This window comes from Pelmatolapia mariae, linkage group LG17, assembly GCF_036321145.2.
Source record: "Pelmatolapia mariae isolate MD_Pm_ZW linkage group LG17, Pm_UMD_F_2, whole genome shotgun sequence".
In the NCBI taxonomy this organism is placed as follows: Eukaryota; Metazoa; Chordata; class Actinopteri; order Cichliformes; family Cichlidae; genus Pelmatolapia; species Pelmatolapia mariae.
In genome coordinates this window covers 5296760-5314982 of record NC_086242.1, presented here as the reverse complement: position 1 = coordinate 5314982, position 18223 = coordinate 5296760, and the positions used below count along the sequence as shown (strand labels likewise).

The following is an 18223-nucleotide window of genomic DNA, read 5'->3' as shown; positions in this document are numbered from 1 at the left end:
TTAGCCACGGCCTTCTCACGGCACTGGCTAATGTACTAGCATGCTCATTACACACATATAACAAACAGCAGCGGCGGCTTTGATTTAAAGCATCTGCATCATTTCTGTGTTTTCATCACAGCAAAGAGCTTCATTCCGGACTCGCCGGGAGACAGATTACACACACATCGCAGACGTGCTGCTACAAGGAGGCAGCGGAGGCATGGCGCTCTGCAATATGGAAAACCCGTCGAGTTTAATTGACCGCGGTCGGACTTGCGATATTCAGAAAAAGCAAGTCGATTTCTCTGCTCACGTGCGCACGCTCGAGGAAAAAACAGGCACATATGTACAGCGTGATGTCATATATATAGGATTTATTTACACTTTCTATTTACAGATTTTTGTTTCAAAATCTTCTCTGTACACATTTATTTTTTAAATTCAACACCTGCTACTCCTGTCACCCACATGCTCTAGTATTATTTGATTCTTTTTTTTGGAGACAAAACACATGGGGGAGGATTTTTCTTTTTTCATCAGTTTGGTTTTCATAGACAGATTTTACTCTAAGAGAAATGAAAGCAGCTGGAAATGTTACTTAAGGATGCACTCCTGAAGATGCTCCAAAGAGTGTTTGAAGTTTGCCGTGTGTGTGTGTGTGTGTGTGTGTGTGTGTGTGTGTGTGTGTGTGTGTGTGTGTGTGTGTGTGTGGGCTAATATAAAAAAGGGGTTTCAACCTGATGCCACTGAGGCGTTCATCTCCATGGAGATATGTGTGTGTGTGTGTGTGTGTGTTGAGAGTCAAACTTCAGATTGCAACTGAATGTGCTCCTGTGTTTGTTTGTTAATTTCACCTCTCTTCGCAGAACTGTGTGTAGGCAGCTGACTCTTATTAAAGGGAAAACCCTGCATATAGCATAACAGCAGAAACGGAGGGGGGCTCAAACCTACTCTCTGCCTTTGACACACACACACACACACACACAAATACAAATATATTGACAGTCACTACAGTGGCTGTCGACCCCCCACATTTGTCATTATCTTGGAGCATCGGTGTTCACCACCAACATTGCTTTTACCCCCTACAGTGTTCATATCCATACGAATGTGTGCAATAAGGCAGTTTAATGTTGTGAGAAGTCGGGTTATGGGTAATAAATGGGACAAATATTGACTGCTCGCTCACCCCTGCCCAACCTTATTGACTGCTGCTGTGCCTGTCAAGCTTTGCATTCATGATTAAAAAATGTAACACTCAAACTCAGAAGTGGCTTCAGTGGCGTCAGTTTTTTAACTTAAGTAACAACGGACAGATCACATAAGCAAATATCATCTCTACTAACTATGCTAAAAAAAAACAAACAAAACACCCTAAAACATTTGGTAGTGAGCAGACCGACTCAATTAAGAGTCCGTCTGCTCTGATGAGTGCAACTTGTCTGCAATGTGCATCGTTGCAATAGGGGACTTGTCTCAGTTGGTTGGCAACTGGTTGCATTCTGGTCGTAAAGTGGTAGCAGACTGATTCTTGTTGGCTTTTTTATCATGTTTTTGACAGACCAAGTTGTTTTGAACATGGCAGCTAACTGCAGGTGGATGCAGATTTGGCCCGTCTTTGAAGCAACCATTTCAAAAGCCAAGAGACTGCAGGTTCATAACACATGGTTGGGATGATTTTGGTCTGTTTGACTGACTGGCGAGTGGCAATTCACCCACATTTCATAAAGCTGCTAACTGCGGACTCCAAACTGTTTTTATGCTGAGTAGCACTACAGCCACAGCCCATTCACTGCATGTTCTTGCATGTGTAGGAATGCAAAGCTTGACAAGCCTCTGAAGGGTTTCGGAGGGTTTAGGGATGGGTTATTGGTTATTTTATTATGGCATAAATGCCCAGAGTGTAATTCAACAGCTCATGCTGGTGGTTTCTGTAGCCAAAATAATATTTCCTTTGATTTTATTACTAATTAAAAATGACTTCATATTGCTTGCACAAATTTAAAACCTAAAAAAAAAAACCAACCAAACGAAACAAAAAAAATCATCTGTGGTCAAAAAACACAATCAGGGTGTTTGTCTCGTGTCTCCAGAGTCAGGCACAACTTTACAGGCATGTAAACGTAAACATATGTAGGCATTTAAAAAAATAAAACCTAAATGAAAAAGACAAATATTTAAAATGCTGATTGAAAGAATATATCTCATACAAAAAAAGGGAGGGGACTTTTTAGACTTTTAAATTAAGTGCAGTTTTTCCTTGTCAGACAGCATGGGAGATGAGGGGCTTGTGAAACTGGTGCAGAAAAAAAACAAACCCCAAAACCCTCAACATGTGATCAAAGACTGACAGCTCTCACTGAAAAAAGGGACTGAACTTCCAAAGAAACACAACACCCTCCCTTCCCCTCTCTCCTTCCATCTTCCCTTCACACACCTACGCCTGCCGCCTTTTTCGGCTCGGGTGACAATAATGGATCCTGGCGGAGTTGCGACAGGAGGATCCAAACGTTAACAGCTTTGTGTTATGTCATGAATGTCTGATTACCCCTCCACCACCACCACCTAACATCACACCAATATGGTGCTACTGACTTTGCGTAAGACATCCCATGTGCTCTATAAGAACAGAGCAATGTGTGAACGACTAATGTAAGGCGGAGGGTTGTGTGTGCAAAAACAAGAAGCAGGTTGTATAACTTATTTATGCAAACGCTTTTTAATTAAAGGGCGTGATGAATCGTTGTCACCTGCTAAGCTTGTCAACTTCCTGTTATATTCACAGAGTTCAGTAAGCACCGTGAAAGGTGCCGACGCCTGATTACAGGGTACTTACAAACAGCATTATAGAGGCAATGGGATGGATGGTCATAAGCAAAGAAACAGCTTTGTAATTATTTATTTACTTATTTATGTATCGGTACGTTTTTAGGATAATCCTGATGATCCGCGTGCAGAGCTTCTACATGAATAAATTACGAGAGCCGAAATGGATCAAGCGTGTGTAATTGCATTTTAAAATTGCAAGACTTCCATTAAGTTTTAGCCTCCAAATAAACCCTTCTAGTTTCACGTGTTTATATGGAAATACATCTTTTAAGCTCAGGCCCCGCCTTGCTGGTGATCTCTAAACAGTCCAATCCATATTTTATATATTCTGGGTGGAAAACTTGAAAACAAAAGGTGCCCAAACGGTGTCGATTGTGCTCTTTAGCTTCAACTTCAGATCTGGCCTGTCACCAACCCAGGCCAATGCGTCTCTGAGTGATTCTTTATGTCTGCTAACGCCTCATTATGTGTATAACCGTGTAATAACAATGCGTGTTCTGAGGTAGTCTTACATTCACAAAGAAGGAGAAGTTGATAATAAGACATGGCCCTTCACATGCGGGCAGGTCTGAGGAGAAAAAAAGAGAGAAAAGAACCCTAACAAGTGGGAATAGGTAGCGTTCTCCCTCCTAATGGCTTCTTATGTTCTTTGATGTTGATCTGTGTATGTGACTCCTGTTCTGCAGCCTCCTGCCATTGTTTGCGTTACATTCAAACAACGAGACGCTGCAGTGATGGGACTGGACAATGAGGGTTTAAAGCTGGTGTGTGATTGGCTTAATGGAAGGAAGTATACATGCCTCCTCTCACTGACTGACAAAGTGTCTTGCTTCAAAAGTCTTGGAAGGGTCACGAAGAAAAACAATCTGTGGGTGGGGAGGGGCAAGTAAAGTATCTAGTGCAATGCCCTTTGACATCTTTCTTTGTCTTTGCAAACTGAAAAGGAAAAAGATCACATTTTGCCTCAGGGAACAAAAAAATCAACTATGTATTACCATGGTTATGGAAATAATTAGCAGAAAGAGGCATTTTCCGGAGCCAGACCACAGGCGCTGCTGAGCAACAGCTCCTGGTTTTGCATCGGGCCTTAGGTTGATCTCCCAGGTGTCAACTTGCAGTGATAAAGAACAGGACTCTGCACTGCTCAGAGCTAATCAGAGAACACAATAATCATTTAAAAAAAAAAAAAAAGGCTCCACATCAACATGTTAGAATGCTACACCGCACATCCTCGCAGTCATTGGTTGATTCAAAAATCTCTTAGTAGCTGAAAGGCCCACCGGCCAATAAGGGAAAAGGAGGTTAAGAAAAAGGGGAGCTCCTTCCTGTGTGGGAATAGAGACCTTTGAGTTCAGTAGACCACTTTGGGGGGAGTAAAGGAGGAACACAGGGAGCCCCCTCCCCCGCCCCTTGCTTATCATCTCTTGTAGTGGTTGGGCGCATCAGCGAAGGCAAACTTCAACCTGTAGGCTTCAGCCAGCAGTACGCTCACTTCCTCGTTGCCCCAGTGCATCGTGGGAAGGTTCTGTAAGAGGATCATCAGGCCCTGGTGAAAGAAAGAAAGACATTATTTAGATGCAAAACCGCAAGATACATGATGGCAAGATCTAATCAATCTAATCAGCTTCAGAGAGAAAAAAGATTTAAAAAGTAAAACTCAAACACTCGAGAGTGTGTGTAGGGCCAAAGGAAAATATTGATGCAAGAGGAAAGGCAAAGATAAATGTGTGGCTGATCAATATTAAAAGAGGCTAGAGGAGGACATGAGGAAAGAAAAAGGGAAATCACAATCTGCGGGCAGCAGCTGATGAATTTTTATACTGTCGGCTATTATATCCACACAAAACTAGGGATTTTTCAAGCTCAGCAGCATGGTTTCAGGTCAGAATCACGCTCGTACATTGATTCCTCTGTACCTGACAAAGAACCAATTTGGGGGGTCGAGGTGCTGTACTTATTATAAATGAGAGTGGAAGCACTACTTCTGTCTCACAGTAATGTAAGACAAAGCTGGTACATGGTTAGGCAATCAATGAGAGAGAATAAGAGAGAAAAAGAGTCTGTGCTCTTTGCTTCACTTAAGGACAGAACTTTAAAATCCATCATCTTGTAATTATATTCAGGAAATAAAACTTCCTGTATCCCAATTTGGATTTATGCCTTTTCCAGAGATGGTAGGACCTCACCGTCATCTTATAGGACCTAAACAATAATAATAATAATAAAATGTTTTTGGATAATTTTTTTAAAAGTTGAAAAATATCCATCAGTCAAAGGACTGAAATAAATGAAAAAGCTGGCTCTCCTGGCTTTTAAACAACAAACAGGCAGGGAGACGAACAAGAGATGCTAATAAATGACCTTGTAAGGTGGCATAGTGTGAACATGTAGCCAGCTTATCCACCAGGGCAAAGCAGCAATTGCACTTTACCAAAAAAGTCAAAAATCACACTCTCTCTCACGCACATACACAAATGCCCTCACCAACCAGAAGTGGATTTGGCCATCTGCTGATAGCCAAATATTCATCCCGTTGGCCAGCTCAAACGTGAACGCGGTCTGCTTTGTTCTCTGGCCAACTCTCAGTCAGTTGTAAATGTGCTTGCTCCAGTTTAGCTGCTCTCTGGGTCACCTTTTCATCTAGCAGGTGAAAAGGTGACCTAGTTGTACTTCTCTGTAACTCAAGCAAGACCAGCAAAGAACTCTAGACGAGCTCTTCCTTTGGCAAAGGAAAAACAAGTAGAGCCAATACAGCTGCACCACTTCCCTCAACCTGGTACTCACTGCGTTTGATAAAAGGTCTGCCAGGATTACGAGCTTTTAATTTGTGTAGATCTGGCTAATATCAGAAGCTGGGTGCAATGTTTTAATTAAATGCCTTGGCTTGTTGTCTGCCTTTTATATATATTCATATATATTTTTTTGGCATTTTCAGCCTTTTCGAGTCGAACACAGCACAGACAGGAAAGCAGGGAGGGTGGAGAGGAATCATACACAAAATGACCTGATGTGGACTTGAGTCCAGGGTCCTGTAGTGGCCTTAAGCATATGAGATTCCCCCTCCACCAGGTAACTTATACATAGATACCTCATGTATGGTGTCTGCTCAGTTTGTTCCCCTTAATCTGACCCAGAGGACATAGGAAACACAATGATGTGCAAAGGCCACTGATCAGATGTGATAAACATAACCACATAAAGAATGCATACAAAAGCTGGGAAGTACAAAGCTGTACTCCCAGAATCTTTGGGGTGCATGGACTCAGGAATCAGGGACTGGCTAAAAAGGAGAGAGACCATCAAAAACGCTCAAAATCCAGCATCTGTGGAAGTATGGATCTCTGCACATGGATGTGACTTGCACACCTATGAAGGCATCATTAATGCTTGATGATAAACACATCCTCTGGTGCAACATATACAGGGAAGCACATCTTAGTGAGACAAAGCCAACCCATACACCGCACATATTCCGGCAACATTGCTAAAGAGAATTGCCCTGTGTGTGCATCATGAACATTTCTGTCCAGAATGCTGCAGCCAGATTACTGACAAAGCAGTCCTGCACTGGCTCCCCATGCATTACAGACTACACTAAATGTGAAAGTGTTTGCATTTAAAGCCTTAAACAGTCTTACATCTGCATATGTGGTCAATATGCTGAATACATACATTCCCTCAAGATCCTTTCCTAATCCTGATTTCAAAATGGGGAGGGCGGGTCACACCTATGCTGTCATCGCGCTACGACTCTGGAATGACCTCCAAATGACCTCAGGAAAGCGTCAGCTACGACTGTCTTTAAGACGTTTTAGAAATGTGCTAATCTGAACTGTTGTTGGAGGACAGGCTGCTGTGTTATTTTATGTAAAGACTGTAAATGTGGTTAGAGAAAATTCTAAGAAACCATTTATTTTTATTGGAAACGACTTTGGTTTCAAACATGAAACTTATTTAATTACATAAATTTCAAAATGAGAGGTCTGCTCAGTTCAATTATTGATTGTTTCTTTGTTTAGCTTTTAATTAACACAATGTTTCCATGATCATCTTTCACTCAAATCTTTATATTAAGTCTTTCTATTCTGTTTTTCATTTTCATTTTACCAGCATTAAAAAAAAAGTGTACAGGTACACCAAACCCAGTATAATAATTAGTGTATTTAGACGGATAATACCAAGATGCAAACTTGCGGTTCTGGTTTGCACAAGGTACTGTAGCAGACAGGCACAGTTACACTTGCTTTTGTGTGTGTGAGTGTGACACAGATGTTATTAACTCAGTCAAAGTGGTTTAATAACAGCTGTGAGACGGAAACAGAAAAAAGGGGTCCAGGGTATGGTGTGAGAGGGAAAGAGGAAAAAAAAAAATCAGGAAAGAAAGAATAAAATGTCAAGTACAATTCAGTGGAGCTTGAGCCTTTCCCCAGATTCCTGTTTTGTACATTACTGGGTAAGTAAGAAGACAGACAACAGCGACACACACTCGCACACACACATGCAAGAGTTCAATCTCACCGACTAATGCCTCTCTCTCAAAGGGGAATGAGACTGGTTAGCAGTGAGACAGAGTGATTGTGTGTGTGTGTGTCTGCATGCTACGGATCAGTGTCCCATGAGCTTTCATCATCAAGGCTGAAATCATTGCCGTGACAACAGGGTTTACAACCAATCACGCTGCTGATAATCACATCGAAGGACAAATCACGTCGGGACTGTGGTGTCTACACTCATCTGAGTCCTAAGCAGTTCGCTGCTATCCGAGAGGATGTGACCCTGTTACAAAAGGGATTCGAAGACGCTTTCAAATACCGAAACCTAATCGCGTCGCAGTCGTGGTTTTAACCATTACGCATCTTTACGCTGATCTTTCTACGACTGCTGAGAAAGTCAAACTATACAAAACTTTAAGTGGGAATATTTACTACAGCAAGGCACTTTGCATTAGTTTACCCTCCTACGTATTAAATTGAAGGTGTTTGGCTCCATTAATTTTTTTCCCATCCTCGCTCGGTTTTAATGAGGCGGTGAGACGACCCCGGTGACTTTTCACCAAAAAGCATTTGTATTCTGAGCGAGGGAGGGGGGTGGGGGGAGGAGGAAAAAAAGCACACGCTTTCTTCAACTAATTAAGCTCCAAGCTGCCATCCTGGCTAGATATTTTCAGAGATCAGGCTTTTGCTTCACCCCGGTCTTCTGAATAAGTTATAGGTGAAGTCAGCTGAATATCATTTTTGACATTCAGCTGATGTAGAAATGTATTTTTCCAGGAGACTAGCTGCTGATTACTTTATTGACTGACTTTGATAAACCTGAGGCCCTTGGAATGCGTTAAAACCTTGCCGGAGTATCTCAAAAGTGAAAAAAAAAAATAATACAAATTTTCACAGGTACCGAGCAAGCGCTTATAAAAATGTTAACAAATTCGGCCTCTAGTGTTGTCAAACATGAAACAGGATTTTCAGTTCAGGATCAGGTTTCCTCTAAAGTACTGCTCCATATCTCTAACATCAAAATCCACACGCCTGTTAATTCTACAGGGACGGGGAGGGGGTGGACCTCACTGTAATAGCTGCTCCTTTGAGAAGAGGGCCTGGACGTTGACTTTGAAAGGTTGACCTACTGACTTCCCCCTTGGTTCAGAAAGACGCAGTCCTCTGAAGTATTTTCACTCAGAGGGATGGAGCGGGAGACAGAGAAAGAGAGAGCGAGTGGAAAGAAGAGTGGAAGAAAGCCTGATCAGAATTCAGCTTGCCTCTCTCTCATCTGTATTCAATAGAGCATCACTATCAGCTCTCTCCTTTCATCGCTCATGCTCTCTCTCGAGTTCACGTTCACATACACAAGTTGGAAATCCACAAGATTTGCTCACAGCCAGCAGAGTGTTACGCCTTCTTAGGACAAATCATATAAAATAAAAGAAAAATTAAATGAATTGTTTTGACCTGGAGATGTCCTGCTCAATATCTGTCTAATAAGTTAAGCTGACTGTATGTGACCAATAACAAGCTTTTTTTAATATAAACAGAACAAAAAAGAAGAGCAAATAACTAAACATTTATTTAATTTTATTTAATACCACGTGCAAACGTACCTATAAGCACAGTAGTTTTGGGGGTGAGACACCACACACCTCCCCTACTGTACCTCAAAGCCCCAGGCTCTTTTACAAAAAGAAAAACTCCCTGGGGACTTGCAACACTCTATCTTGGCTACTTGATGTTGTAGCCAAGATTTTTCCTGGATATTATTCAGCAAAAGCACAATCTGCAATCAATTATGACTTACTGGTGGCCTCGGTGTCGCGAGGCTACCTATTGTTATTACCCCAGTTTAACCTGGAGAAATTCCCAAAGGCTGAAGTAACAAGATTTATTGTCAAGAAGGAAGTAAATTTATGACGGCTGAAAAGGACTCAACATCTTTACAGCAGAAATGAAGCGGGGAGAAAATCTGTCAAGGATGAAGAGCTTTAAAAAAAATGTCTTGAAGATGCTGTCAGTAAAAAAAAAAAAAAATTAACCACTTCCAAGAGCCTGACAGGAGAGAGTGAGGATGTAACTGACAGACAAGCTAAACAAGCGTGGGCTTTACATATTATCGTATTTCATGCTTCAGTTATGAGAGAGAAAATTCATGATAAGCATGAGTCGTTCCAAATCTGGGCCAATATGCTATTATTGATAATGACAGGTTTGTAAATGGCAAACTTTATTTTAAAGTCCTCCATTACTCAAAAATATGTTTTGATTATTTTCACTTCACTTGTACGTTGGACCTTCACTACGTCGAGTGATATACTGTATATGCAGACTCGGACACCAGGAGTCTGCTTAAACAGTAAAGAGGAAAAGTTCACTGGGCTGCGTTGGTTTTAAAGTGTGTGGGTGTGGAATGATTCTGTGCAATCAAAACTAGTCTGGAAGGGATCCATGCTCTAAAGTAAGCAGTAAGGACCAGTTGTGGAAACTTGAAACGTCCATTGTACATAAACATGATTTGATACTCATATACATGTACCAGTCACATTATTGGGTACTAATCAGCAGGTTTAACCGCTGGTTAACACCAATCAGCCAATCACATGGCAGCAACTCAATGCATTTAGGCAAATAGACATTGATAAAGCAACCTGTTGAACTTCAGAGTGGGGAAGAAAGGCAATTTAAGTGATTGTGAATGTGGAATGGTTGTTGATACAGACAGGCTGGTCTGAGTGTTTCAAAAGCTGTGGATATACTGGGATTTCCCCACACAACCACCTCTATATTCTACAGAGAATGAGCTGACAAAAGAGAAAATATCCAGTGAGAAGAAGGTCTGCATCACTGATGCCAAGGCAAAATCAAAAGCAGCTAAAAATAATCACTTGTTGCATCCAAAGTATGAAGAAGAACATCTACGAACATACAACGTGTATCAAAAGACCACGCTGGACTCCACTCCTATTGGTTAAGAACATGAAACTAAGGCTACAATTTGGAAAAATGTTGCCTGATCTGCCAATTCTTGACTTCTGCTGTGACATTTGGAGGGTAGGCTCAGAATTTAGTGTAAAAATAACTAAAAGCACAGATCCATCCCGCCGTTTGTAATCGGTTCAGGCTGGTGGGGGTTCAATAGTGTGGGGGCTATTTTCTTTGCACATGGACATATGTGACTATGGACTAAGGAATGTTTCCCGCACCTTGATTAATCTGGGCATTGAAGAAAGTAGTTCTGCAGGCAAAAGGACCTACTGATGTTAACAAAAAAGGTTTGTCAGTTTTCAGTGATGTTAATGATATAAAGTTTGTTTTTAAAGCTCTAAAACAATTCAAAATCCCTGCAATGGCTAAAGACTCGTAGAAAACATCTTTGTCACACATTTTGACCTCCACAGAGATGAGGAAGTAGCATGAATGAAATTAACCATGTGCTACAGCATTTTTATAAACAACCATGGGCACTAATGGTTATGCTAGAGGAGGACCAACCGCCGTCTAATCAAGTGCTGCTTTGAGCGTTATAGCCAATAGACCATACACGCTACATACACATAAGTGCGCTCATGCGTGCTCGGCCACACAAGCACACACCCATAGTGACTGAGGAGCTTCATTAAGAGCATATTTCTGCATGGTAACCATCTGCTGGCTATCACTTGTGTTGAGCTAATGACTCTAATACTGTTTAATTGCATACATCTCGCTGTCAGGGGGGAATACTGCACTCACTCCACTCTACACAGGTGGTAACACTCCACACTGAGAGGCCACCAGCGTTAGTGTGAAGGAGTGAGTCTTTGCTGGAATCCATGAAATGCAGCATTCATGCTTTAAGTATATAAAAGAAAAATGCATATCGATGAATGTGTATTTGTTACAGTCCGTGTAAAAAGGAATCAGCAAATGATAAACTAAATATATAAAAATTTTACATTTTAGTTCATTTACTTTGGCAAAGCTAATTTTCTCAACACTGCTTAACCTCTTAACAGAGGGCAGTAATGACAGTTTAAGCCCTTAGTTTTTGGGTAGAGTAAAATGGTTTAGAAACCATTTGATTATAGGATGTCCTCACAAATGTAGCCAAACAAACATTTGTGTGTATGTGTAGGTAGATATGCTGTTAATGTCGCTAGCGCTATGTGTGGGTGCATGTGGTTGTTCAGGCATGAATATCCATTTATCCCACAATACTAACAAAGACATTGATTCACCATTACAGTATACTGTATACTACAAAAAAGGCAATTAGCTCTCCATCTCCTACGCTTGGCAAGGCTTAAAGTGGTTAATGGCTATTGATAGTGAGGGGAAAGCAGCTTGTCAATAGAGCCGTGCTAAGGCTCTTTCTTTAAAAAGAGAATGGGATAACATAATGGTTGAACAGACAGCCAAGGCCACTGTCAAGTAAATTGTACTAGCTATGTGTATAGTCATTGTTTTGACCTGGATCTGACTGTGGGGAGATGATTCTAATTGAGTCCATCATCGCCCTTATTCTCATCTAAAGAGCTGCACGTGTTTGATTTTAAGTCTTCTACCTTGAAAGGCACGAGTTGCAGACTCAGCCAATCTTCAATAACCTGCAAAGCTGGGCAGACAATCATGAACACGAGCACCTAAATTATGTATACATGTGAGTCACAGATGATTATTAGTTAAAAGAGCTGAGGCCTCAAACAGAGAGAAATATTACACTAGATACTATTTATCAGTGGTAGTCACACACACATACATACATACTGACATAGATAAAACATGCAATTAAATCACTTCCTGTGAACCAAATAGTCCATTTACAGGCAGAAGATGAGATGGTGGTAAATGAAGTGGATGCAATGGCTTCCCAAACTTGCAATCCTTTCTGCTGTGTCAACTACAGTTGCCAGCAGCAAGCGGCTAAAGCCGTGGAGAAATTAATGGAGGACAGATGACAGGTGTGGTATGCACATACACATATCAATAGACACGCATTTGAGGCTAAAAGCACCAATTTTGGGCTGTAACTGCTGTGTTTCTGTGACATGTATCAATCCACCTCCAACCAACACATCTACATGAACGTTACGCAGAAAGTGCAGTTGCACACACATCCTGTCACCTACATGCACAAACACTCCAGGTTGCTGTTGGTGGTAATGGTGTTTTGCAGCACCCTGAGGTGTAATAGGCCTAGGCAGTGCTCTGTCGGGGCCATTAGCTTGCTGTAGTTCATATAATTACACAAAATGGGCACTCTGGCAAACAGTGGGTACTAATGTAGGAGTGGGGCACCGTAGCATGCACAGGTAAGAGCCGACACAGGATGGCACAGCCAAGCTGCACGTAGCAGGACTGGCTGTGATGTTGTCTCTATGGGTAATTTGGCCATTTTGTTGCCATAATAAATGAACAAAGTAAATGTTGTTGGGAGTTTTTTTTATTGATGCACTGTCACCACTGATCAGCACAATGCCATAATTATCAAACAAGTGTATTTACTATTTATAGACTGGTGAACTGGTAAGACTGGTCCTTGAGCAAGAACGGCTAGGCTAACTGTTAACATGCACCAAAATCAATTCACAAAAAAGACAAAAACCTGAAAGCTTGATCCTTCACAACATTCTCAGGCTCTGTTTGATGTCAGTACAGCAGAGCTCTTTAACACAAACAGCTCTGATTGTGACGGAAGCCCCACCTACCTATTGTTCAAACCTACTGTTTGCAAGGTGCAGCCAATCAGAAGAAAGCTGGCTTAAAGGAGGGGTGGCCTAAAATGGGTATAATCAAAACTATCTGAGATAAAGGATGAACTGTGGGGATTTTAACCTGTTAATCACATCAGTCTTCTTTTTCATTAAGCAGAATGAAAATATGGACCTAGATAAGAGCGTAACAGATCCCCTTTAAACGGCCTATCTTAAGAAACGTAAGAAATGTGCTTTGCTCAGTTATGCGCTTCTGGAGTCTATCACAAAAGCCAAAAAAATATTTTGGAGAGGTTAAATATACCAAGATAATTCAACAATTACTAATATATCTGCTGAGCAGTAGATCAAAACTAGACTACAGAAACTAAAACAAAATAAACAAACTCATAAAAGGTGTTTTTTAATGCATTATAAATAAAATACATACATTTATATCTCGAGGAGACAGTGGATCTGGCCAGCACCTTTGGTGATTTAAATACTGTGGGGGAGTGAATGGGATTAAAGAATGAGGAAAATGGCTGACAGACTGCTTGAAAGCTTTCAGTACACATGGAACTACAAGTGTCGGTGTTCTCATTTATCATTTGGATACTCCAACCTCACAGTAAAGACCTGTTTTAATGGCTTTGATAAGTACAATAAAAAAGCGTGTATGGATACTCTTTTATGAGAAAAATGCCTTTGCTTTCCACAGTTAAGTTATAGGGAGCTAGCTTTGCATCCATTTGGTATCAGTCAATGCCAACCCAATGACAAGTTCATAACCTTTGGAACAATCCCGCCAGAAGCAATTTAAGTGGTGAAACAGTTGTCTCTCCTTCTGTGCATTGAAGCATTTACAGTGATATTTCCCCTCGCTTTTCAGCGAGTGCAATATCAAAGTATATAAGCACTCAATATTTAACCATTTGGCCCTGCTCCAACAATTATCAACTAAATTCTAGCAAAACTGTTTCGTTGTCACACTTTCAAACACGAAATGCATCAAACCAACAACTGAAATACATTTCTATCTCATATATGAGCCCAATATGTAACACGTGGATGCCCCGTGAACTCTACTACAATAAATCAAACAAAAGCAAAAATGGAAACTAAACAGTTTATCTCAAACCATCACCAAGTTCAGAAAGGTTAATGCCCTCCTAATCACGAGTTCGAGATCCATGAGAAAAACCCCGGAGCAGAAGTGCGTTGGTGATCGCTTTGACTGCATAGAAGGGTATTTGAATTTAAAATTCAATATTTATGTCTCAGTTCATGACCCAGAGCGTTCCTCAAAAACTCTTTTCTTCTCTTAGTCTTAAAAATCTATTTCTCCCTCTCCTGCTGCTGTTGCACTCTGTTTATTCCTCACGAGCGGGTCGATATAGCTGTTTATTTGGCATTTTTGTGTCTTAACTGAGTTGAGAAGGGGGCATGCAGTTAGCTTACAGGCTGACAGAGCAACTCCTGTTTTTTATTATCTCAGGGCAAAAAAGGGAAAAAGCTGTAAAACTTCCCATTACTATTGTGCTCCCTTGGGAATAAACCTCATCAGATGATAATTTTGGTAATGGTACTCAAAGAGCAAACTAATCACCCAATTCATGACTATTTTCACTTGATAAATGATTTCCTGGCAAAGGCTAACTTGGACCAAACAACAGAACAACACCACACCTCAATTAGAAAGCTAATACACAAATGCATTTGAGAACACGTTTTTAATGCAAATACACACTTCCTTACGTCTACTCAATACCATGCCGTGATTGATGACTGACTTTCCAAGCAGCTTTGGTCATCAAAATCGTACAGCAAATTAATTCACAGTACAAGCCGGCACGAGTTAGCCTGAAAGCAAACTTTGGCTGTCAATGATGGAAAGCGTGTAGGCGTAAGAAAAGCCATAAGAAAAGGATGTCACGGAGTAAACGGGAGGATGGGGTGGAGGGCTACACAATTACTTCCACCATATAAGCTCTGCGTTTTCCCGTCCTTTATTCCTCTCCTCTTGTTTTGGCACGATAGATTCATATGCCAAATTGGACGCAGCGCTCAATCAGCAAGGTGATTATTAAAAGCTGTTTACCGGAGGTGGCCTTGTCTCACTTTCGACACTATTGACTACAGTGTCATCCATCAGAGCAGCTACAAACCCCTGTGAGCGTTTGCTGACGCAAACCAAGTTTGGGAAGAAAGTTCAGGAAGAGAAAATGAGAAGGTCTTTGTTGTGATAAATGGGTGAAAAGTATGGAATTAATGATCAGAGGTGGGACCAGCTTCTGTACGGGAAATTGCAAGGTGTTGATCTTGACAGCGACTTGCTCATGTACACATATGCAAGCAAAAAAAAAGAGAGAAAGAAGAAAAGTTAATCAGGACAACAAACTTTAAGCTTGAGAAATGGGCAAGAAAAACAACTTTTTACCACATGGCACCTTAAAATAACATCCATAAAACTATTCTTTTCTTTCTAGTAGAGGACTCGTTGTTCACAACATACTGCAGCGTTTATGTTGACAGAATAAAACATCTAGAGTGACCAGATGTCCTGATTAAATCATCAGAGTTCCAATTTGTCCTGGCGTCTCGACAGGGACACACTTTGTTCTGATAATTAGACTGAATGGATTTTTTGAGTCTTGTTCTTGCAAAAGAGACCTTTGTGAGTTGTGTCACAGAGTAAAATAATTGCATTATTAGGACTGTTCGATATAACGATATATATCGGATGACGATATAAAAACATCTATCATTTCATTTTACGCTATCGTTTGTTTCGTGGTGTCGCAAAATAAACTGTTTACGGCAATATTTTTTCATCGTTTTGATGGTCACTGTAGTGGCTATATTAATTTCTTAAAGTTCTCTCTTTCTCTTATATTTAATATAACCACACTACGGACGGACAAGCGCCTGTTTTTATGCGTTGTCGTTAGCAACAATGATGGTAAAACCACCGCGTGTCTGCTTGTTTATTTTCCACATAAACCTTTCACAGCAAAGCTCAAGATCCTGTTGAGACTTTTCAAAATAAACTGAACCACGTGAAAGAGTATGCAGAGTTTTTACAGATGAGAAGCAAAAAATAGCCGTCAGGTGCTAAAAAATAAATCTTAGACTCAAACGTTAGAACAGGCTTTTCCCCGCAGCACGCTGTGCAATAAATACCCACAAAGAAAACGGCGGCCGTTACAACTTATGTCTAAAAATGTATAGCTTCATGCAGCGGTTAAAACACTCGACTCCAGGTACACGACGCCCAGCTGAAAACACTTCACGCAAGTCGAGCTGCCCGAGATTCACAGAATTTACAGAAAATGTTACATTTTATCGTTATCGGGACGATAGATGTCTTATATCGGGATATGAGATTTTGGTCATATCGCACAGCCCTATGCATTATTATTTAGAAATGGGTGGTGTAGATAAGCACTCTAAATAGGGAAAACGCTTGTTTCTCTTCTCTTTTATAAAGACCTGACAACAGTCTATTTACTAAAATTTCTATATTACAACACAAGAGTGGTGCACTTGCCCGTTTTTGCAATGTATTTATGTTATATTGGAATTTTTGTTTTCTGCTCATAGTCCAGGAAAAAACCAAAAAGGATCTTATACAAGGTTTTGCTCCTTGCGCCCTGTGACAGTGATTGAAATAGCACTGACATTTCCAGAACACTCTGGTTCCTTTGGAGTACCCCTTCTTTCCGTTATTGTCAAGGCTGGCTAACCCAAGGCGTTCTCCACACGTAACTGATCTGAGGACAGCAGCTGACATTTACAAAGGTCCACAGTTTTTTCACACACCATTAATTAAAGTGAGAACAAATCTTTTTCTCCCTCTTTGGTTCTTCCACCTCTCACTTCCGTCACGACCGATCTCCTCGGTGCCTTGTTGAAAAAAATGTAATCGTTTACACAGAACTAAAAGCTTTGTATTCACACAAACGCTTGGCCTCACATTAACGATCACAAGGATCGAGCATCCTCAGGATAGAGACTATTCAGCAGTCCTTGCTAATATAAATCTCAAGGTAACAATATTAGATGGCCATGGTCAGTTTAGTTGCATACACCATATATAATGATGCCCTGATGCATGATTAACAGAAGTTGTTGAAAACACATAGAGCTGGAGATTGACAGTTTGCATGCACTGATCATAAATATGAATGTCACTCCCATATTGAGCTTCCAATAAAGTCTTTGAACTGTTATTTTAGGTGAAAGCATTGCACAACATACAGCTTTAAGAAAAAAGAAACTCAAGAGTTTGGTGCAAGTTTTAATTTATTTGGGCTGTTCTGAAATCAACTCAGGGTCAATACTATACACACAAGGTGAGAAATGTACATACACCCTGTGAGATGATTAATTCTGCAGTGCTGAAAGTTACAAAATGTCTTTAACTTGTCAAGGCCAAGGGCAGTAAACTTTCTGTTAGTAATCATGACTGAGTATAGCCTGTAGCTTCTCTGCGTGCCACTGCAAACCTTTTTTGTAATGCCATATATGGATGTGCCATTCTGTAGTAGCTGGATTACCTGTGCTACCTGAATGGGCTGCAGGGACCATCTCATCCTAGCAGTAGTGAAAAGGACACAAAGAGAAATTAAAAATGCATGCCGTGGAAGAGTTCAGGTCTTAGGAGGTTAAGGTTCGTAACTGGAGAGACAGTTATCCCTAAAGTTGAACATACTTTGTGTTATATTGTGGTGATCAAGTATTAACTTAATTTTACAGAGGAGATAAAGCTTGGTTAATCCTGACCACGTGAAAAAAGGTGGGGGGGGGAACTGGGGAAAAAAAGGTAAAGTTTGAGATGTTTACCCACAATTTCCAAAGATATGTTTAGAATAAGAGTGGGAAATCAAGTCCAAGAATGCTGTATTAAATTATTAAGCATGTCAGCTTGCTCTAGGGCTTGTTTTCTACCAGGGAAGGTGTACATTGAAAAGGTAACATTGTAACACTGTTTGTAACAATAAAGTTGGCAGACAATCTCAAAATTCTTTAGCATAATCTCCAATCATCAGTGTAAACTTGGACACAAGGAAGCACAAGGTTAACAAAGTTTTGACCTCAAATCCATCAAAAATATATTTAACGGTTAAAAGTCAGTTTTGCACTAGAAAAGCAACCATTTTAACTGAAAAACTAATTGGAAGCAAGACCATAATATTCATGTTCATCACCAGAACATGTAAACATTTGACTGCAAGTGTACATTATGCAGTAGAA

At 40.6% G+C, this 18223-nt stretch overlaps 1 protein-coding gene across 2 annotated transcripts in view; it reads right to left on the bottom strand.

Moving 5' to 3' along the window:
- Positions 1-345: 345 nt before the first annotated feature.
- tbc1d22a (TBC1 domain family, member 22a) overlaps positions 346-18223 on the bottom strand; it is a 161479-nt gene continuing 143601 nt past the window's right edge. For both annotated transcript variants that reach the window (XM_063501346.1, XM_063501345.1), the window contains exon 14: positions 346-4357. In XM_063501346.1, coding sequence (XP_063357416.1) covers positions 4229-4357 — 129 coding nt within the window. In that variant the 3' untranslated portion in view covers positions 346-4228. The remainder of the gene's footprint in view (positions 4358-18223) is intronic.